The 23,268-nt window shown below is 41.8% G+C and overlaps 1 protein-coding gene across 8 annotated transcripts in view; it reads left to right on the top strand.

The window, feature by feature from the left end:
* The first annotated feature begins 5,327 nt into the window (after nucleotides 1-5,327).
* The window catches only part of PICALM (phosphatidylinositol binding clathrin assembly protein), a 64,693-nt gene continuing 46,752 nt past the window's right edge, over nucleotides 5,328-23,268 (top strand). For 5 of the 8 annotated variants that reach the window (XM_079973720.1, XM_079973718.1, XM_079973714.1 and 2 more), the window contains exon 1: nucleotides 5,330-5,928. In XM_079973720.1, the coding sequence (XP_079829846.1) occupies nucleotides 5,799-5,928 (130 nt within the window). In that variant the 5' untranslated portion in view covers nucleotides 5,330-5,798. Of the gene's footprint in view, nucleotides 5,929-23,268 lie in introns of all 8 variants that reach the window. The other 3 variants (XM_079973719.1, XM_079973713.1, XM_079973716.1) reach the window with 2 other exon arrangements.

The raw sequence follows: 23,268 nt of genomic DNA, 5'->3' as shown, positions 1-23,268 counted from the left end.
TGATGGATGAAGACGTCCCACCAGCCTCTGATGCGAACAACTGTGCAAAGGAAGCTTGAAACTCACCCGAGTGGATGTGACCTTTGACACTTTGTTGGAGATCCCTGATTTCTCCTGGGCTCCGTCTCTCCTTCCTCTACTCTACTACCATTCCCATAATTCTCTAGGAAGAGAGAATGGGTTTTAAACCTGCTTAAGTCCACAGAAGATGATTGAGAAGAATGCCAAGCCTGAAAACATTAAAAATTTGTTCACCTTGCATAAGTCAATGACATGGTTAGCTATATACAATTCCAGTGCAATTTCATTTTTTCCCTTTTGATCATCTCCCTTCCTAATTTATTTCATGTCACATTCTGTGAGCTTGTCTGACTTCCCAGTTAAAATTAAAAAGGGGGGAAGGGGCAAAAGACTAGCAGCAAGCCTAATTTGCCAAATAAGATTGGATTGCTACGAAGGAAATAAAATACCCCTTTCCATTCCAGGCTTTATAAAGCCTATCTAATAATAGAAAACAGTTTGCTAAGATTGTGAATGGCTTTTGTGTCTTCAAAATGCAGTCATTAGTTTCTGGCCATTAGCAACTGTCAATAATACTTAGCATTTATATTATAGTCCATTCCAAGTGTCCCAAGTGCCTCTCATACATTATCTCCGTAATCCTTCAAACAGCCCAATGCCATTAACATCTTCCTCCTCCACATATTATGCTCCTCTCAGTGATGTAATTCAGGCTAATATTTTCTGGAAGAGGACAAACAGAGAATGTTGTCGTGACTTTCCCTACCCTCAGGTTTTATAGGTATTTTTGATAATGTGTTTCAATAGCCAGCTGTGTGTTGGCGCATTCTCTGGTCATTTGAATCACCCCAAGGCCAGACATTATCAACTGGTCAAGACAAGGCGGCTCTGGACACATTGCCGACTTAAAACACAACTATATTTTTCTTTTGCTCAATTTGGATTGAAGTTATAACAACTAACAAGATGAAAGATTAAAAAAACTTTTTAAATAATTCCAGTGGCACCTTTAAGGTCAACTAAATATAAGCTTTCAAGGTATGAGCTTTTGTGTGTAATGCACATTTCGTCAGATACTCTGAAGCAGAAGTCGCTTCAACCTTATGACTGTTGATGACTGTTATGGCCGTCGGTTCCACAGGGAAGGGCAAAGGATTTTTAAAAGGGATAGATGACCAAAATTAGCTTTAGTATGTACTGTATAATGGGACATGAATCCAATTTCTCTATTCAGACCAGGCCTCTCCATAGTTTTTAGTTTGTTAATGAATTGTAATTTAGCAACTTCTCTTTCAAGTGTATTTCTAAAATGCTTTTGCAATAATACAGCTACTTTAAGATCTTGTATAGATTGTCCTGGGAGATTGAAGAGTTCTCCTATTTAGTTTCTCTGTTTTGTGATTCCTAATCATAGCTGTCAACTTTCCCATTTTTTTAAGGGAAATCCTATTTGGAATAAGAGAATTTCCCTTAAAAAAAAGGGAAATGTTGACAGCTATGTTCCTGATGTCAGATTTATGCCCATTTATCCTTCCCAAAAGGGACGCAGGTAGCGCTGTGGGTTAAACCACAGAGCCTAGAGCTTGCCTATCAGAGGGTCGGCGGTTCAAATCCCCACGACGGGGTGAGCTCCCGTTGCTCGGTCCCTGCTCCTGCCAACCTAGCAGTTCAAAAGCACACCAAAGTGCAAGTAGATAAATAGGTACTGCTCCGGCAGGAAGGTAAACGGCGTTTTCGTACGCTGCTCTGGTTTGCCAGAAGCAGCTTAGTCCTGCTGGCCACATGACCCGGAAGCTGTACGCCGGCTCCCTCGGCCAATAAAGCGAGATGAGCACCGCAACCCCAGAGTTGGCCACAACTGGACCTAATGGTCAGGGGTCCCTTTACCTTTTATCCTTCCCAAACTATTGGTGGGAGTGCACCGGATGTAGCGTAAATTGCAGGTCTCATCAGTGCTGCACATTTTAAAATCCCAATTGGGTTTAAATATACTGGGCGCTGTGGGTTAAAGCCTCAGCGCCTAGGGCTTGCCGATCGAAAGGTCGGCGGTTCGAATCCCTGCGGCAGGGTGCGCTCCCGCTGCTCGGTCCCAGCGCCTGCCAACCTAGCAGTTCGAAAGCACCTCCGGGTGCAAGTAGATAAATAGGGACCGCTTACCAGCGGGAAGGTAAACGGCGTTTCCGTGTGCGGCTCTGGCTCGCCAGAGCAGCGATGTCACGCTGGCCACGTGACCCGGAAGTGTCTCCGGACAGCGCTGGCCCCTGGCCTCTTAAGTGAGATGGGCGCACAACCCCAGAGTCTGTCAAGACTGGCCCGTACGGGCAGGGGTACCTTTACCTTTACCTATACTTGGAAAGGGTCCTCCATCTTGCCCATACTTTAGTCTCAAGCTACTCATGGACATAACTGCAAGAAGAAACCTAGTACAGAATGTATGGGACCTGGTAGGGGAAAACAAGGAGCATAATAAGATGCAGAAGATGAGGGAGAGCCAACAAAGGCATCTGGAAATGGGCTTGGTCATGGTTAAAGTAGCAGCTGAGGATAATAGATAGCAATGACAGTTCTTTGAATTGTCTGATTGCAGCCAAGTGAGTGCATGGAAGGTTCCTGAGCTTGTTACAGTAGCATCTTCACATTTTCTGAGGTGTTGGCCACCCGTACATTCTAGCTAACAACTCTGTATCGGAGGCCGGGGGGGGGGGGATCTAAGTTGTTTCAGCCTTCATGCAGCTTTCCGCCTCCAGCACTGAAATGTCCTCTTTTTCAGAGCTTCAAGTTTCATAGACCTTTGCAGTTGCCCACAGAACTGTGCTGCTCAGATGCAACACACATGACCCATTAATCCCCATTAGGATGATTCATGCCGAACAAGTCTTCACTTGGATAGTTTACCACATGGATATAATCTTTTATCATGTGGTGGATGTTTGTCATATTATGTGGTGATTCAGTTAGGGTTTTTGTCCTTAGGTCATGAGTTTTGCTGTGGTGTCTGCAACATGCTGGTTCAAAATCCTGGTCAAGTCCATACAGTACTTGTAATCCTAAATACAGTCAGGAGTAAGTTGAACTGAAATCAATACGGCTTACTCTCAGGTAAGAAGGGCTAAGAATGGAGCCTTAGATGGGAAAGCCAGACACAGTTCAAATCCCTGCTCAACCATGAAGCTCCCTTTGAAACTATAGGTTTCTACACCATACATTTAAAGCTCATGGCTTCTCCCAGAGAATCTGGGAATTGTATGTCTGTGAAGAATAAACTTCAATTCTGGGATTCTTTGTGGGAAACCATGTGCTCTAAATGCTCTCACAATGTAGGGTTGCCATATTTTGAAGAGCAAAAAAAGGGACACATTTGCCGACTTTTCACTATGGACCTCTCTGATGACTCTTTGTACGTACCCATGAGAAAAGGACATGTCCTGGAAAAAGAGGACATATGGCAACCCTATGACTTAATGATGGTATGGATGTGACCATGCTTGCTTGCCTGCATGCATATATATTGGACATGCAGACACAGGGGTCTGTGATGATTCACTGAGGGGGGCTCATTGCCCTGCCCCACTCATTAATGATCGATCATAAGAGCAGGGAGGGGTGATTTATATCCTCATTATTGGGCACCAGAGCTACCCATACATTCCCCCCCCTTGCTACCACCAAAAATTAGTCAAATCTTGTGACGACTAAAGTCCCACACATCTCAGGAAATCTCTCCTTATGCATCAACTCTAAGGCTGTATACACATTACTGACTCAAACCACAGCTAGCTTGTTCTTTTTTCCTTTTTTTAATAATAATTTTTATTGGTTTTACAATTTAGTTTTACATTCTCAAATAAGAAAAATACAGCCCAAAAGTATAGAATTCTCTGAATTCTCAGACTTCCATCCTCCCTTTCGAGGGGTCCACTAGTGATAATTTTCAGTGCATATCATATTATGCTCCTTACTGTATATCCATAAATCTTTATTTTCTCCTATAGTTTTCTTAACATTGCATTATTTCAGTCCTGCTAACATTTTTAACTATTTACAGTGTTCTGTCAAATATATTACAAATTTTTCCCAGTCTTTGTCAAAGTTTTTATCATCCTTATTCCTGATTTTCAGTCATTTTGGCCATCTCAGCATAGTCAGGTCGTGTTTTTTTCCAACTTGGGTCAAAGCTGCTTTGCAGGGAAATGCATCAAAACGTAGAATTTGATTAAAAATGAAAGGATAGACATGGCTTGTGTTCAATGTCATGTGTGTACACCATTTCTCAAACCAGCGAAACGGTTGATGGAGCTGAGTATGTTTAGCCATGGAAAAGAGGAGACTGGGAGGAGATATGTAAAGGACTGACACATGGAAGACAGAGGAAACTTGTTTTCTCTTTCTCAGGAGCGTAGGACCTGAACTTTAAGATACAAGAAAGGAGATTCCGACTAAACATCAGGGAGAACTTTTTGACATTAAGAGCCATTTTACAGTGGAAAGGAGGTTTGAGGACAATCTACTATGAGTTGGTGGATCTTGCTGGTGAAGGCAGGCGAGTTATTGCTGGTGACTGAGGTGGCTGAGTGTGTCACACTCTTTTGAGTCAGGACCACTGTAGATTTTGGCCATCTGTCATGGATTCTCCAGTTGAGATTCCTGCATTGCAGGAGATTGGACCAGATGAGCCCATGAAAAGGTACCAATATTATGTTTTACCAATAAAAGAAAAAAAACACCCCAATTAATTCAACCCCGCTTCCTCCATAATCCCTCATGAGCCACGTCATCATCGCTTTGAATGCGGTAATTTCTGCAGGTGCTTGTGTACTTCGCCTAGAGTCCAAAGTAAAGGGCGGGTTGCCAGCAGAACAATATGGGAGGCAAGCCAGGCACGTATGGCGACAGGCCCATCTTTCCCCCTTTTTGGCGGGAATATACCGAGGCCGAGATTTCCCCTCAAGCTCTGCGACGGTTACGAGTTCCCCCCACCCGCCCACTCGTTCAGACCGTTGGTGACCGCTGCCGAATAAAAAGAGAAGGCGGGGGGCGGGGGAGGAAAGAGCACGTCGCGCGGCAACTCCCGACCGATTTCGTCACCGCGTTCCTGCTTGTTACGCGGGAGAGGGGCGGAGGCAAGAAAGACGCATTGCCGCGGGGTGGGTGCGGGGAGGCGGGCCGGGCGGCGAGGGGGAAGAGCGGCGGCGGCGGCGATGATGGAGTGTCACGTGGCAGGGGCGGAGGGGGTGTGGCCCTAATTTTTTTTAAAGAGCATGTCACGTGGCTAGGCGGGGGGGGCGGGCGGGCGATAGAAGGGAGGGTGGGGGAGAGAGAGTGAAAGAGTAAGAGCGTCACGTGATGCCGGAGGCCCGGAAAGCTCTGAGGTGGAGCTGAGCGTCTCCTCCGTCCGCCATTTTCCTGCGGCGACCAGCTGTGCATGTGTGCGTGAGGGAAGGAGAAGGGAGGCTTACGGTGGTGGCGGCGGCGGCGGCGGCGGCGGCCGAGCGGCAGGCCGCGGTAGTGGTCGAGGCCGAGGAGGCGGGGAAGGAGGAGGAAAGAGGAAGGAGGAGAAGCCTCTTCCCGGGTGACAGGCCCGGCCCTTCCGAAGGCGGAGCGCTGCCGGGCGTCCTCAGCCGCCGCGGCGGCGTTGTTGAGTCCAGCCGGGACCGCCCTCCTTTCCTCCCTCCCTCCCTCCTTCCTTCCTTCCTTCTCCTCCTCCTCCTTTCCCCGTCCCTGCTTCACCAGCCTGGTTGAGGAATAGCAGCGCGAGTGTCTCTGAATCCGGCACCGCCATGTCTGGGCAGAGCCTGACCGACCGCATCACGGCGGCGCAGCACAGCGTGACCGGCTCGGCCGTGTCCAAGACCGTCTGCAAGGCCACCACGCACGAGGTGATGGGCCCCAAGAAGAAGCACCTGGACTGTGAGTCGAGACGGACTTCTCCTCGCTCTTTCTCTCTCTCTCTCTCTCTCCGTTCCCCCCCCCCGCCCCGACCTTCGCCATTCTCGCTGTCGCCTTCTCTGCCCTCCCCGCCAACCTCCCCGAGCAGCTCGCTGCCTGTCCAGGCCCGGTTTTATTCGCCGGCCAAATACTGTACTTGGATTGCAGTTCCTGTGCTTTGCTACAATATCTCAACGTAGGAACGACCCCCCCTTTTTCTACTCCCACTTTTCCACCATCCCCTCTGAAATGAGAGATGAAAGGAGACGCACCCTCTTCTGGTTTTTACTCATTTCATTTATTTAGCCTTTTAGATGCTTGGTCTCCAGGCGACATACATACATATAATATATATGCACGCACACGCATATACACGTGTGTGTGTGTATATATATATATATATATATATAGTACATAGATACACCCAAACACTCACTCTATCATAAGGGAATAAAAAGGAGATCATATGGTACATTAATATATCAAGTAACATGACACTTAAGAAATGTGTTCAGTTCTGCACAGCATCACCTCCCTCCCCAGTTTTAATTTTTACTTTTTTTCTATGAAGCTTTATACCCCTCTTTTCCCAGAGTGTTTGGCACCCTCTCATCTTAATTTAAGGAACCTGTTACCTCAAGGTGTGATTTTGGCCAGTTTGGAATATACGTGTAATTGGTTTAGAAAATAAGGGTCTATCAGTGGCTTTTAGCCGAATGGTTGCTGGCACACAAAAGTGGGGAATGGTGATTGTCTTCATGCAGGCTTCCTGGACTAGATTGGATTTTGGTTGGACCTAGTAAGACATGTGTTGTGTTCTTCAACTTTGGTCCCCAATCTTTCAGTGGTTTTCTACTGTGTCATCTCTTAAAACGTTTTTAGAATAATAGAATCATGGAATCATAGAGTTGGAAGAGACCACAAGGGCCATCGAGTCCAACCCCCTGCCAAGCAGGAAACACCATCAGAGCACTCCTGACATATGGTTGTCAAGCCTCTGCTTAAAGACCTCCAAAGAAGGAGACTCCACCACACTCCTTGGCAGCAAATTCCACTGTCAATCAGCTCTTACTGTCAGGAAGTTCTTCCTAATGTTTAGGTGGAATCTTCTTTCTTGTAGTTTGGATCCATTGCTCCGTGTCCGCTTCTCTGGAGCAGCAGAAAACAACCTTTCTCCCTCCTCCATGTGACATCCTTTTATATATTTGAACATGGCTATCATATCACCCCTTAACCTCCTCTTCTCCAAGCTAAACATGCCCAGCTCCCTTAGCCGTTCCTCATAACGGCTAATGTTTTTGATCTGTTGGGAAGCACATCATTGTATTCTCTTGATACTCCCCCCCCCCCTGCAAAAGTACAGTGTCTACTGTAACCATGCCAAACCATTGAATTGTTAGTTGATCTCCTCCAGATGTTTAACCAGTGAAACTTCAATATTAGTACCATTTTAGCCTATTGAAAGAAGTATAAGAATTAACGATTTAATTAGCTACAGCTGCTGCTTGTTTCCTGGCTATTTTATTTTTCTTCCTATTATAATGGTTTGTCAGAAACAGTATAGCTGCTGCTGATAGTAACAATAATAACTCATTTACTGAATTGGTTAACTATTAGACTAATCTACCAATCAAACCAATTAAAGTTTCAGTACAACCATTATCCTTAGGCATTTTATTCCAGTGTGACACTGAGTAGTTCACCACTTCCTTTATGAAACTTGCCTTTGTTATTTGATATGCTACATCTTTCCCTTGGCACTGTAATCTTCCTCCTAACTGATAAATGAAGCACACCTCCTGATATTTGAAATGTCTCAAACCTGCCTTCATTCTCCTAACAGTCTCTGTATATGTAATTTGAGCCTGTCTCCATTACCTTGTTACTTATTTCAGGTTTCTCTTTCCATTGTACCCCTTGTCTAGTGTATAAATCAGGGATAGCGAACCTGTAGCCTTCCAGATGTTACTGGATTACACTTCCTATCATTTGTGGTCATTGGCCATGCTGACTGGGCTGATGGGAACTGATCCAACAACTTCTGAGGAGTCATTTCTCATTCCTGCTATAGAACGTGACTTTGGCAGCAACCAGTTACTACTACTTGTGGCCTAGCTGCTCATCTTCAGGAAATTCTGCTCAGAAGAGGAACTGACACCACCTACTTCTGCATTGAAATTACATTGTATCAAGATTTTAAATGTTGAAGTACATAAGTAGTAGAGCAATGTATCTTTAGCTTTGACAGCTTTCTGAGAATAAAAGTTTTCCAAGTTGCAGTTTAGAAAAATAACAACCTTCCTGCCAGGGCTGCTTGCAGAAAATTCTCAGAATGTTTGAGTTTTGCAGACTGTATATGTCTAAGTGGACATGTATGTCTCTGTACATACATGAGAGATATCACCAGTAGTTGGGAGCCTCTTAAACTGATTCTTCTGTACCCCTGTTGAAGTGAGAAAGGTTTGGGGAAATGACTATTTAGAAGTTGGAATGATGTTTATGCCATCTTGGCACCTTTTGTTAAAGCTTGAAATATGGTCATGTTAATCTATTGCCACCAAATAAACACTTAAGCACTTGAGAGTCCAGCTGTGTGATCCACTGTTCGTCTTCAAATGTCTCCATACTCAAGCAGCTTAATAAGGGACTACTAGCTTGTGACCCTTCAGATGTTCTTGCACCTGAGCTTCCATCATCCCTGACCTTTGGTCATGCAGGCTAAAGGTAATAGGAGCAGGAATTCAGTAACATCTTGAGGGTTACAGGTTAGCCACCCCGAAAATGTGTAGCCATCCATTTTGCGGGGTGGATTGAGGCAGTGGAATTTCACTTTGAGTCTGGCACCTCACTCGTTGATAATTCTGGCTGCCTCTAATGTGAGATCCCCAAGGAAAAAGCTAATATGTAGTATCCCCAAAGGCATCCCTGCAAGCATCTTCTTTGTATTCCTTGCCTATTGTAGTTTCATAAAGTTGTGAATGCCGCTTTAAGGTACTTGGTTCCTCTTTTGAGGGCCCTGCCATTTGTTTCATTTCCTACTTTGTAATATGATGGAAATGTCTATGCACTTTTTAAGTTACAAGTTTGCATAGTGAAAATAAGTTTGAAGTCTTCTGTTTCTTAATGGGTGTGTGGGCTCAGTATTGAAGTGGGTTGCATGTGACTGATGGGAATCTTACCATTATGAAGTTCTTAATAGTCTGATATCACCAGGCTTTGAGCAGCACCATAATGGAAGTAATTTTTAATTCTGCTGTATTATCAGGACTGTTGTGTTTTGTATGCTTATGAAATTGTCCTATGGATGTAGAACCTGATAGTGGGTGCAAATCTTGGTACCCAGTTTGATTTTTTTTTTTAAAAAAGGTGAGCTTTCTGTGCTCAAGTTGCAACCAACCACTTTTATTCTATTTTCCTCTGATTCCTTGTTCATTACCCCCCCCCCCCCACAGACCAGATTCTTATGAAAAAGAGTGCTTATGTGAAAATATATTAGTTTCACTATTTAGGTTTTTTTGGCAGTTTTAAAAATATATAATAGAGAGTCAGAATTACCATTGACATTAAAGGCTGATGGAACAGCTTGGAGAGGTTCCATGCATGCTCTTACATTTGGTTTGAGAAGATTTTTTAATGTGCATCTGAACAGCAGGTGCATGATATGTTCTTTGAATTTTTCCTGTAGAAATCTCCTGATGGCAGATGAAAACAAACATCCTTATCTGCCTAGAAGAGTGATCTGCAGCTGTAGAGAGTTCCAGCTGGTTTCTTATCACTTGTCCTACAGATGTTTCAAAGCCTGGTCTCTGCTTTAAAGCTTTTGAACGGGGGGGGGGGGGAGAGTTAGCTTGCTGCACCCTGCCAGTTTTAGAAGTAGAGGACAAATTGTTGGGTTTATTCTTTTATGTTTGACAAGCAGGTAGAGTACTAGTACTCAAGTTTGTGGTTCTGATTTGGAAATACTGCACTAACACAGGCTTCCCCAAACTTGGCCCTCCAGATGTTTTGAGACTGCAATTCCCATCATCCCTGACCACTGGTCCTGCTAGCTAGGGATCATGGGAGTTGTAGGCCAAAAACATCTGGGGGGGTGAGTTTGAGGAAGCCTGCACTAACAGCTGTAGGTGTTGCATGCCATAATCTCTTTGGGAAGACTTGGTGGCTTAAATCTTGTTCATATGCAGTGGCATAGTATGGGGGAGCACAGGGACAACCGCCCTGGGCACAATGCCACTGTGTTGCAGTGGTCCTGAAAGTGTTGCATGGCTGGAAAGGAGGTGGCTTCCTTTCCAATTCCTCCACTGCTGGGATGGATCACCAAAACAGATCCATGTCCTTTGCTTACAGGTGCTGTGCACCACATGCTTCTTGCACAATTGCTGGCACTGCTGGAGCACCCAGTGGGAACAAAGAGATGGCCACATGAGCCTTGATTGGCAGTGTGTTGGCTCCTGGGTTGGACTGGCAGAGCTTCTTGTGAGCGCACTATGGAGAGCTGAAGTGGCTGGTGCAGTGTGAGTTGTGGCGCCTGAGGGGCTCTAGTTGAGCGGTTGGAGTCTGCATCCAGCCCCTCCTGGGGAAGCCTGTACCTCAGAGTTTATGCTAAAAATGGGGGAGGAAGACCCATGGCAACATGCTATCCCCCTTCCCCAATTTTGCACCTTGCTGTGGGTGCTGGCAACCCACGCTATGCCACTGTTCATATGTAAGGTCTGAGCACTATATGTGATATTGGAAAGAAAATTTCAGCCAAGTCACATTGTTATGAGATGGTGGGAGAATGGCTATGCTTTCTCCTTAGCATGTAGTTTACTGGCTCACTATTGATTCATGAATGTAATGATGTTGTACTCTTCTTGTGGCTATACTGTAGCTTTCATTCCTTAGAGCAGCCTTTCTCGTCCTGGTGATACTGATGCTCTTGACCACAGTTATCACCTTCCTGGACCATTGGCCATACTTTCTGGAGCTGATGGGAGTTGTAATCTCAGAAATCCTGGGAGGCAACAGGTTGGGGAAGGCTGGCTTATAGTTATCTGGGGAGAGCTGGCAGGTGGTTCTGTCTTCCTTTACAGAGTTGGAAGTGGAGGAGGAAGATTTAGTCTTTTTTTTTTTTACACTAAAGTGTGTCATAGCAACTTCCAAAGGAAGTAGATTGCCTTTAGTCTCCTTTAGACTCTCTTAGAAAACTTGTTTGCTAGTACCCGTAAGTAGCACTAGTAATTACCCTTTAGGATAACTTTTAAGTACTGTATTACACAAATGAAGGCCTGGATTTTGAGCGAGGCATTCCATGCTATTTAATGAATGTGTATTTTTGGTTTCTATATTTTAAAAGCATCTCTAGTAGTGTAACTGTATTCATGTGATGGTTGTTGGGTCATTTTCAATAAGGTATTGATGGTATGCTGAGGTGTAGCTCTGTCTAGGGTGACAAACAATACATGTCTCAGAAGTGTGTCTGACACAGGCTGCCAAACTATGCCATCTCAGAGGTAAATCTTAGTGAATTCCTTGGGGCTTACTCCCAGGTAGCTGGGATTAGGATTGCAGTTTTACTAGCCCAATTAAAGTACTTTGCATTTATACATGTATTACTATTAAAACTACAAGGGGGCGCTCAGATATTTAGCATTCAATAAAAAGCCCACATTGAGTCAGATTGTAGTTTTGTAAGGTTCTCTTGGCAACTAAGTAAAAACTTTATGAAGGCTTTCAAAGCTGGAATCATGGAGTTCAAGGAGAAACATCTGGGCTTATGAATGCTTTGGACTTCAAAAGCCTGATTGCACAGTGTTCTTCCTTATTTGCTCTCTGTAAGCAGCATGTGGATACTGAATGGCTAATCCCTTAACTGACAACATTCATTTGATACTAGAAGTATTCCAGCTTCCTAGTAATGCCTTTTACCATATGGTCTGCTGCCTCTGAAATCCTGGGATAGAAAAATTCTTCCTTTGCAATCTTCCACTATACCAAGCACCTAATTTTCCTTCCTTCCTTGCTTAAAGCATAATGAGGAAATAAAAGTATTCTTATGTGTACATTATATGTTTAGATTGTCTTGTGTCTCAGTTGTAATTGCTTTGTGGGTTGAAGTGGAAGAGGATCTAATTCTAAAGTGTGAATGCACTTGTGGAGATGGTCTGGCACATACAGTCAGGCAGCCTGGCAGTGTTGTTCTCCTTTCACAGGAATTCTTGAAAGTTGGGCCAAACCTGAATTGTGTAATTTGTACAGCTGCTCAAATTGGGATTGATTGTATAACTTTAGATCTCACACACTTTAATATTTGAATTACAACATGTGGAATTATTCCATGAAGTTTTTGGAGAGCATTTTATTTGCTGGATTTGATGCCTGTTTCCTAGAAGGCATGTGAAAACTCCTTCAAGTATAAAATAAGATTAATTGTTTCAAATTACCAATGCCAACATTCAGGAGGGAAATTGAAAAAGTTTTGTCTTATGTTAGGATTAGGTATAACCAGCTCCTAACCTGCATTGCCCATCTCAACGCAAATGAACCACAGTATAGTATATTCAAACATAAAGAGTAAAAAACAACTGTTTGAAAGTGCAATCCAAAAGTTACAGCACACACTGGAGTGTAAAGTATGAGTAGACATTGTATTCCAGCAACTGAAACTCTTCATTATTCTAGAAAAAATAAGCTGTTTCATGAAATCACAATCAAATGACATCATGTAAAACCTTTTTTGCAGACTCGGTTATTGACAAGGTAGCTTTGGCCTCAGTTCAGCTTAGTGAGGAGCATTGTTGCTGAGATGTAATTATCCTAGTTTAAAAGATTTTCTGTCTTAACAATATTGCTATTAGAATACTGTCACATGCTCTATGCTACAGGGAAAACGTGAGAGGAGGTATTGGCAAAAATTTTCTAATTCCTTTCAAACTTAAAACTGTGTTCCCTGATTTAATATCTCTCACTGTAAAACAGTTCTAAACTATTAATATATCTGCATGTACAATACATATAGATTTATGTTTCCTACTGAATCCTTCAATCACAGAGCTGTCATACATAACTGCTCTAGTCTGTGTTCATCACAAAAAGGCAGATTGGTCCACAGGATCCGATATCAAATCCCGTTTGAGCTGTGGACTAATTGGCAACAGACAAATCACGATCTGTCTCAGTTTCGAATCAGAAGGAGGAATAATGACCACCTTGTTGCTTTTTTTAAAGGCATGTGCAGCATTGTAAATCAAACATAGGTAGCTAATTTCGCTCCCCCCCCCCAAGCAGTAGCTAATTCTAAGCTCAGGCAGCTGGTTTGTTACATCAAGAGCTTTCTCTACTACTGATACACCTCACCTAGCTCGTGCATAATATGTGGTTAAGGCATCAATATTTTTGTGTTTCTGGCTGTTCCTTTTAATATTCAAAGTACAATTTCACCTCACTTTAAAAAAGCTTTCTTTCTTTTCAAGCAACCCCCCTCCCCAAGCTTCCGAAAAGTTCGTGATCAAGTATTCATTTCCCAATACCGAAAATGTTTTGGCAGAAGTATTGGGCACAAGAGATATCATTTGAAATTGCGTCGTGTAGCAAGAGGGTGGACTCTTCTGCTAGAGAAAGCGAAATTAAGTTGAAGGAACTCAGCTGCCGTAAACACAGAGGAGAGGGGAGTGCATGAGTCAAGACTTGCTATGGCTCATGAAACGATGATCAGAATTTGTGCTGGGTATCTGTTGTAATGTGGGTGTCAAATAAAGTAACAAGATGTGCTTAATTCAGTTGTGGAAAACAAGGATGGTAAAATGGACCTGCAAGATGTCTCCTTCTATTGGGCATCTGTAAAAGAACTATGTTGCTTAGTATCACCGTTGACACAATTTATGTTGAGTCTCTCATATTTTAATCATTGGCAATTTTGAGGCTTTGCTGTGGTTTGCAGCACTGCTTTATTTTGCTTAAAATGTTGAAAATATTTTGTTCCATAAGTAAAAGTAACTAAAACTTCCTCTAAAATCAGTTATGACAACTAGACAGATTTTTTTCAACATCTCCCCCCTTCACCATTTTTGAAATATTCAATTAACCATTATTTTAGTCAGGGTTGAAATACTCAGATATCATCTCAAATATTTATTTTTGTTTGATTTTCTTGTAAACTGTTTTCTGATTTTTTTTAAAATGTAAAGCAGTGTATAAGTACTTGAAAAAAATAATAAATAAATAAATAAATGAGATTAGAATATAGTCTGATGCTATGTTAATCCAGGTATAGATGAACTAATTATTTAGGTAGAAAACAATCTTATCCAGTAATAGATAACTTTTGTCAGTTGCCTAGCAATAAATAAAATCTAGAATCCATCAACACTTCTTATAATGAATAAATCCCTGACAGAGTTTATATTCCTTGATTAGGCACCTGTTAACATTGCTGTATTCTCTTTTATGCAGCAAGAGTGTGCAGAAAAATCTGAATCCTGGATTCCTGGTTTACAGCATCTTTCAAGTCACTTCTCTACATGCTTGTTTCACTTAATACTGCATAGGTAACAGACTATGTAAAGTTCCTGAGTGGAGCCCTGTGAATTGGCAAAGGGCAAACCCATTTGGCTCTGTATTCTTGGTACTTTTTGGTGGTTTTTTTTTTTTTTTAAATAATTTTTATTATTATACATTTTATAAAATTCCCTCCAATTCTTCGTTCAATCCCGCATACAACAAATCATAGTTATTTTTTGACTTCCTTCAACGTCTCTGACAATCATCCGTAGTTACACCTTTAGTACACATTCCCTTCTTTCGTATTGCCATTTTTCCTCCTTACTCCTATTATTTCTCATAAACAATACTTATTTTCTTTTTTTACAGTGCCTCTTTAAATCCCGCTAGCGTTGTGTTCACACCACATATATTTTTCAGATAATCCACAAATTTTCCCCAGTCTTCGATGAACTTTTGATCTTTAATATATCTAATTTTCCCAGTTAATTTGTCCAGTTCTGCATAGTCTGTCATTTTTAGTCTCCATTCTTCTATCGTCGGTATTTCCTCTTGTTTCCACTTCTGAGCCAACAGGATTCTGGCTGCCGTTACCGCATACTGGAAAAGCTTACAGTCCTTTCTTCTGATGTCCTTTCCTACCATACCTAAAAGAAAAGCTTCGGGTTTTTTCGCAAAAGTATATCTTAACATTTTTTTCAACTCATTATAGATCATTTCCCAAAAACTTTTCACTTTCTTACATTCCCACCACTGATGAAAGAATGTCCCTTCCTTATCTTTGCACTTCCAACATTTGTTATCAACCTTATACATCTTTGCTAATTTTACAGGTGTCATATACCATCTATAAAACATTTTCATCACATTCTCCTTCAGTGTGATACATGCTTTTTGGTGGTTAAATGAACAGTACCTAGGGCATGAAGTCAGCCAAGGCTTTAGGTTAGGTTTTAGGTTTCAGCCTGCAGCCCATATTAGATTGTTACCCCATGGTACTGTAGAACCTTACACTTCTTTCGTACAGAGGTGCTTATTTCTGTTCTTGCATAGTATGTGTGCTACAATTTAATTTGAAATCTTTTTTTGGCATGGCACTCAAGGGACAAGGAATACTTAAATGTTCCCAGCTTCTGAGCTACACCTTTCCATATTCAGGTCAGTGGTAGTCAAACAGGCTCATAAGTAATCTCATTCTAGCTTGATTAGATATTGATGATGAGCATAATGGAAACTGTAAAACTATCACTGAAGTATTGCTTTTAAATGTCAAGTATATGCTTATTCTCTATATGAAAACTTGGGCAAAATATGCGTACTGCAGTGGCAACTACTAAAGGCAATTTTTTTTTTTATTTTTGAAGGAAAAATTGGGTTAAGAAAACTAGAGGCATGTTCAGGTATTTGTCTGACCATGTGGTCATTTAAAGTGTGAATGCACATGCAGATGTCACCCCAATGTCCTTGTGTACCTCATGCTTCCCTGGACCCTGACCTTCACTGTGTTAAACAGGGGTCTTGTATTTGAATTCAGTTAAATGTTATTAGGCATACACACACATACCATAGTACGGGTGGAGATGAGGGTCTCCGTCAAAACAGGGCCGCTGATCATGCAAGGCATTTTACTTGAGTTCAAGTGATAGTGTGTAAAGCCCCCGACAGAGTCCTTTCTGACCATTGATCTTTCCATGATAGTTTTGTAAAGTTATGAACAACTTCATGCCACATCTGCTAGGATATTTTCTGCAGTGTTGGTTTTACTTATAATAGCTTTCTGCCTGCCTTGGGCCTAACTAAATGGCCTCAGTCCTGTATACCTGAAGGAGCATCTCCACCCCCATCGTTCAGCCCGGACACTGAGGACCTTCTGGTGGTTCCCTCATTGCGAGAAGTGAGGTTACAGGGAACCAGACAGAGGGCCTTCTCGGTAGTGGTGCCCACCCTGTGGAACACCCTTCAGATGTGAAGGAAATAAGCAGCTATCCTATCTTTAAAAGACATCTGAAGGCAGCGCTCTTTAGGGAAGTTTTTAATATTTAATGCAGTATTGTTTTTAACACTCGATTGGGAGCCACCCAGAGTGGCTGGGGAAACTCAGCCAGATGGGTGGGGGATATATATATGTGTGTGTGTGTGTGTGTGTGTGTGTGTGTGTGTGTATATATATAACAACTAAATACTACTTTCTTGTTCAATAGTTATTAGTTGTACAATGAGCAGTCCTAAAGAGTTAATGTCATGGCAAATTTTTGTTGCACTTTGGTTTAAACAAGCAGTTAAGATTTGAGGGCTTCTTATTCTATGGATACTTTATATGGAGCAGTTAAGGCATTTGTTATCTTGGATGTATGGATGCATGTTCTTTTAAGACTGAAGCCTACAGATTTTTGGCTTTGACAGGTTACTGGTGGCTTTGGGTCTTCTATAACGGTGTTCTTGTTGGACCCGTGACACTGTCAATACAATTATTGAAGCCCTTAGACTCAAAAAAACAACAACAGGATTTTCCCTGCCTTAAAAATCAACGCATTGTATGCCAACATGTGTCAGTTATACTCCATATGGATGGAACTACTTTCTGACAATTACGCTTTTCATGAAAGCAAAGCAATTTCATATTCATAATGCTCTGTCATAAATTCTTTGACTTACTGTGAAATCCTTGTTGCAAATTAAATATTTCAGACTTTGTACTTTGCATGCTTGGCTAGGGCATCTGGTGGGCTACAGGTTTCCCATTCTTGACTTGGATATATTTCAGATGCTGTTGCAAAGCAAAACAGTCTACTTTATGCTTGAAATGATGGTCTGATTTACCTACTTCTGACAGAGTTCTTACCTATTGAGTACTGCTCCTGCTGGATAGTATTTTGATGCAATTCTGCAGTATGCTCAGCTAAATAAAATTATTGGGTTCTGTTGCAAAATGATGCCAAGAAGGATGCAAGGAAGGTAGCTCTGTGGGCAGAATGTGGTATCGTAACATTGGAAGCCAAGTGATGAAAGACTTGCCAATAGTATTCAGAGCAGAAGCAGCATACTGCTTGTAAAACACCTTCTTAGATTACGTTTCTGTTATAGTATGTTGGTTAATTGTAATTGGCTCCTTGAAATATGGCCACACCAAATGGCATTGTTCCAGAAACCTGCTGAATCTTAGTATGCAGAGTCGATACCATCAAGGAGGTTGTACATTGTCCTTTCTCATATGCCCATTAATCTTACCATGAAAGTATCTGTCAATGATTATTTAGGATATCTTGTTTTAAGGCTGGTTGTTTAACCTGTTGCACACTTCAGTGCTGCTGTGCAAAGCAATGGGTTAATAATGATCTTTAGGAAGAGCGATAAGTGATTGTATTAATATTGGAGGACTCCTGAGGCCCTGACGTTAAAGATTTGTGCAACAATACTTGATTAGCATAGGATTTTCAAGTCCTCCTTTGTCAGGCAAGCCAGGGATAGACAAAATAATGATCTTGATCTGCTGATTGACTGTTTGGTTATTTGTGGTATATCAACAAGGATTGATGCCTCCCAGTTGTTCAACAAGAGTAACAACAACAAAATGACTTTCCTGGCCTAAATTTTATAGCTGAAATGTTGGAAACTTGGGATAAGCAGGAGGTTGTTTGTTTGTGTGTGGGGGGGTAATAAGTTCCATTTTAATGTTGGTGATCACAACAAATTCCTGGACACAGAATTTAATTATTTAAGTGTTTTTTTGCCCCAGGCTTTGGTTGATGGACCTTAAGGTTTTAGAACAAAACAGTCCTGATCCTGCAAGCCTGAAGTCTGCCCACCTCTGAGGCAAGTCATCTCAAACTTGGGTCAGTAGCTGCCTCTGGTATGATGAGTTAATAAAAAGTGGGGTAGGAGAAGCTGTACCTTTTAATGTTTGCCTAAAGGTAAAGGTAAAGGTACCCCTGCCCATACAGGCCAGTCTTGACAGACTCTGGGGTTGTGCGCCCATCTCACTTAAGAGGCCAGGGGCCAGCGCTGTCCGGAGACACTTCCGGGTCACGTGGCCAGCGTGACATCGCTGCTCTGGCGAGCCAGAGCCGCACACGGAAACGCCGTTTACCTTCCCGCTGGTAAGCGGTCCCTATTTATCTACTTGCACCCGGAGGTGCTTTCGAACTGCTAGGTTGGCAGGCGCTGGGACCGAGCAGCGGGAGCACACCCCGCCGCAGGGATTCGAACCACCGACCTTTCAATCGGCAAGTCCTAGGCGCTGAAGCTTTAACCCAAAGGGCCTCTTAAATGGCAGCTTTATTCTGTTTGCCTTTCCCAGTTTTATTTATTGAGAACTGATGTGTAGTGCAGCATGTGGTAACTTTATCTCTGCAACAAGTTTTAATCATAGCATATAGTACAACACAAAGTATTGGCTGTCTATCAGCTGATCCCTTATTTAAAACCAGAAAATGAGAAATATCCCTAGCACAATTTATAGCTTGAGATAAAAAGAATATTGTGAAAGTCAGAAAAGATAAAAGCAGTTGGACGTTTTTTGATGTTAATGTTGAAAAAGACAATAAAATGGCTCATCAATGTTAAAAAACAGAAATGTTTTTGGAAGGTAGACCAATGTGTGTGGTGCTTCAAAATACTGAGGGAGAGACCTTGTGTTGTGACAGTGGGCTACTAGACAGTGCAGAAGAGCCTAATAATAAAAAATATTAGCTGAAAAAGGCCCATCTAGTGCAGCTTCCTCTTCTAACTATGGGAAGTCCATAAGCAGGACCAAGAGCAACAGCACTCCCTCATTCATTTTCTGATTGTGGAGGTTATAAATAGCCATCACAAGTGGGAAACATTGAGAACCATTTTTCTCGTTCCCTGCTTTATGTAACATGGTATCTGATAAATTGTCCAACTATGGATTTTGGATTTACCTAACTCAAGATACTCCTTTGGCCTGCATTTGTACTCAGACGTTTGAACAAGGGAACAAAGCTGAGTTTACTGAGAGATGCTGCGTTTTTAATAAAAGTAAGTTGTCTGGTTTTTCATTCCATTTTTTTGCAGTCTCTTATGGAAGTCAAATCGTGAACTGGGAAAACCAATTATGGTAACAGTATATCATACTAGCAGCAAAATTACAATAGACCACAAACACATTTTGACTAATCTTACCTATGGCACATAAGTCAGCTGTCAACAATTAAAAAACCTTTTGGGAAGATCTTTAGTATTTGGAAGACCCCTCATTAATTAACTGTTGATGTTCACGTGCCTTGATTTTGTGTTTATAGAATCATAGAATCGGAATGGTCTTGGAGGATCATCTGGTCCACAGTTAATCACAGTTGCGGTGACCAAGCAGCTTTATTTGTGAAGCTGATGGTTAGGGTTCATGCAGTTCAGTCCATTTCATGTTTACTCAGAGGCACATATATTTCCAATATTCATTGTTGGTATATTTGCATAGTTGACATTCATTAATGATGGACTTTGATTTGATTCTCAGTGCTGCTTTCTTAGATACTGTAATTGGGTATATTTTTTTACTGTTCACATACCTTCATTATCATACTAAGTTGTTTCAGCAGATATGCCTGGGAATATATGTAACATTTGAACTCTGGCATGGTTTTTCATCAACAAGAGGCCATACACCCCAAACTACTTAGCTGTGTTAAGCAGTTCTTCAGTGAGAACCTAGCTAACATGCTTTCACCATTGACCCTTGGCTCTGCAGGATATATGAAAACTTGAATGGAATTTGTTCTCTTTAGAAAAAGGCACGAGTCTGAAGAACAGCAGTAGTTAACTTTGGATCAGTAACCTACATGGCATATTTTAAGTCTTGTCACAGTTTAACTTTCTCAGCAGCCACATCAGTTTCCTGAGGCCTTAGCGCTTCATCATTTTGAAGTCTGTATGTTGTTGGGAAACATTACTGTAGCCTGCACAGTGCTACAATTCAAGTGCTATTCATTCCTTTTATGACATCAGAGGCTCTTCAAAGAAAGGAAGTGGTTCTCATGATATTTTTGGACGCCTAATTTTCAGACCTTTTGGGTTTCAATAAACTTGATCAAATGCAATGATCTCATGATTATGTGGACATTAATCCATGAGCGTTTATGCCCCAGTACACTTGTTCGTCTTTAATGTGCTATAGGACTTCTAGTTTTAGCTACCACAGTTAAGATGGCTATTCCTTTGCAAAGTAATACATTTGATGTTTTAAATCTAATTAAATGTTGGTGGAGTAGGGTTGAAGAGAGAATTCCTGGCCATATTGTGATACAGATTTGGAGGGCAAGTAACCTATATCATGTTGAAGCCTATATTGCTGGGAAATGCTCTTATTTGAAAACCTGGAGAGCTGATGTCCATAAGTATAGACAGTTTGAAGCTGTCTCGCCAATCATTGCAAGAACTAGATTTTTTAAATAAAAAATCCATATAAATGTAAATTGGCCCACATCTGTTTACCTCAGTTCTGCAGAGCTGCAAAGCTGAGCAATAGCCACTGAGGTGTCCTTTGTGTGATGATACTGTAGATCAGGGGTGCCCAAACTTTTTAAAGATTGAAGTTGTTGAGCTTTTTTTACGATTTTACCCTGAAATTATTGAGCTTTTTATACAATTTTACCCCAAATTTGTTGAGCTTTATTTTACAGTTTTACCACAAAGTTGTTTGAGCTTTTGGGGGGATTTTACCCCAGGAAATAAACTGCCACAGGGGCCGGATTAAACCGACCAGCGGGCCAGATTAGGCCCCCGAAACAGACTTTGGACATGCCTGCTGTAGAGCTTACAGTGGGAAGTGGGGGAAGGGGAGAATCCTCAGCAAGGCCATCTGGCTTCTTGTAATGTACCTGCAATGGCATTTAATTGAAGTCTGGAGAATTAAGTACTGAACTGAAATTTCTCGCATTACCATCCAACCTGTGTTACTGGCAGTACTCAGTTTATGGGGCACTCTCCCAAGTGACATTCATTTGGCTCTCGTGGTAGGTACATTTAAACAGACATTTTTATTTGTCCAAGCTTTTTGATCTTGAAATTTGCTTTTATTGGGGTATGCTATAGTCACCCACTGTATCTGATTTGTGATTCCGTGGTTTTAATGGCTCTCATTATAATGTGCCTGGTTTCCTCTAGATCTTTTTTGCCAGCTCTGGATTGGAGGAAGGGTGGGATATAAAAATAATAATCTTTAACCTGGTTCTCCCTATTTTATCCCTAAGTGGCCCTGTGAGAGAATTCAGGGAGAGGGAGAAACTGACTGGCCTAATGTCACTCAGCAAATTTCATGGCTGAGGGGGCGTTTGAACCACGGTTTCCCTGCTTCCTGTCAAACACTCTAACCATTGTGTCACGGTTTTTTCAAATTTTGTGAAAGTTATGTAAACCCACCCCCGATTGTTTGCATGCTTTGAAACAAACTTGCTGCTAAAGCAGCTTTCCCCAGCTGATGCCCTCCAGATGTTTTGGACTTCAGCTCCCGTCAGCCCCAGCCAGCTGAACAGCATGTTTTAAAGAGCAGTGTGGCAAGGAGGGCAACTTTAGGTAAACCTTGAATGTTGTTATTTGTACACTGAACAATTCTAAGTGCAGCTACCTGCTAGTATGGTGAAGGATGCTAGATGATGACTACCAAAAGGCTTATAATTAACACTAAGACCTACATTCCTTTTGTTTTAATAACAGGAAGAGAAGTGAACTTTGATTAGGTGCATAGTTGTCTAAAACTTCCTGGTATTTGGATTTAAGACTTTTGATGTCAAAGTCTGTCTTGCCTCTGCTTCTTCAGCCCCTAGGAATGTCTTTTGTCTTCCTCCTACAAAAGATATTTACCCAAGTGATAAGCCTCTTAGCTAATGTTGCACTCATACCCTTTCAGGATTGTCTTGTCATTAAACTGTATGGATTCCTGCATTTCCTGTAAAAGTATTTTTGGATTTGTTTGAGATACCTGCAAAGATCTGACGGGTTTTAAGATGAATAATTGTGTGTCTAATTGTTTATGACTCAATATGTTAACCTGAATTGACCTTTACTTTAAAACCAAAATTGAAAGCAGCCAAATTCTAGTGCTGCATCTCTCCCCCCCCCACCCCGCCCTCTGTCTAGTCTAATGCCAGTCAGTTTGAGTAGTTGATTCTTGATTAGCTGCTTTTGAGCTGCAAGGTACAACCAGAAGGCACATAACATATATTGCAGCTATTTTTTGCTTTGGAATTGGCTGCTCTCCTTTGGTGAATTGTGATTGCCCCAAGAGTAGAAATGTGCAAGTATCCCTACTGGCTCATGAAGCTCCTGGCAGCTGCCATAGTACTGTGTTATCTTTCCCCAGCTAGCAAAATATTTATGGATGTCCTGGGAGCTGCTCCCTTCCATTTTTCTCTACAACGAACAGTGAAAAGAAATATCCATGGAATCTGATTCTGTACACAGTTATTTTCGATATATATTCAATAAAAGTTTTCCAGTCTTCTTTAAACGTATGTTCTTCTTGTTCTCTATATGTTAAGTCTGCAAGTTGTGCATATTCTGTCAACTTAAGTTGCCAATCTTCTTTGGTTGGGACCTTGCTCATTTTCAATTTTTGGGCTAACAAAACACAGGCGGCAGTTGTTGCATACATAGATAACCTTTCCTGACACCTGGGGATTTCAGTCTGAATTATCCCCAACAGAAAGGACTCTGTTTTTTTGCGGGGGTGGGGGGAGTAATTTTAAAACTTTTTTTCAGTTCATTATAAATCATTTCCCAATACTATTTTACCCATTTACATGTCCACCACATATGAAAGAACATTCCCTCCACCTCTTTACACTTCAGTCACTTACCTGATTCTGTCTTGTAAATCTTAGCAAG

Source organism: Podarcis cretensis (assembly GCF_951804945.1).
Source record: "Podarcis cretensis genome assembly, chromosome: 4".
In the NCBI taxonomy this organism is placed as follows: Eukaryota; Metazoa; Chordata; class Lepidosauria; order Squamata; family Lacertidae; genus Podarcis; species Podarcis cretensis.
The sequence above is the reverse complement of the archived record's forward strand: the minus strand, read 5'-3'. Positions and strand labels throughout refer to the sequence as shown.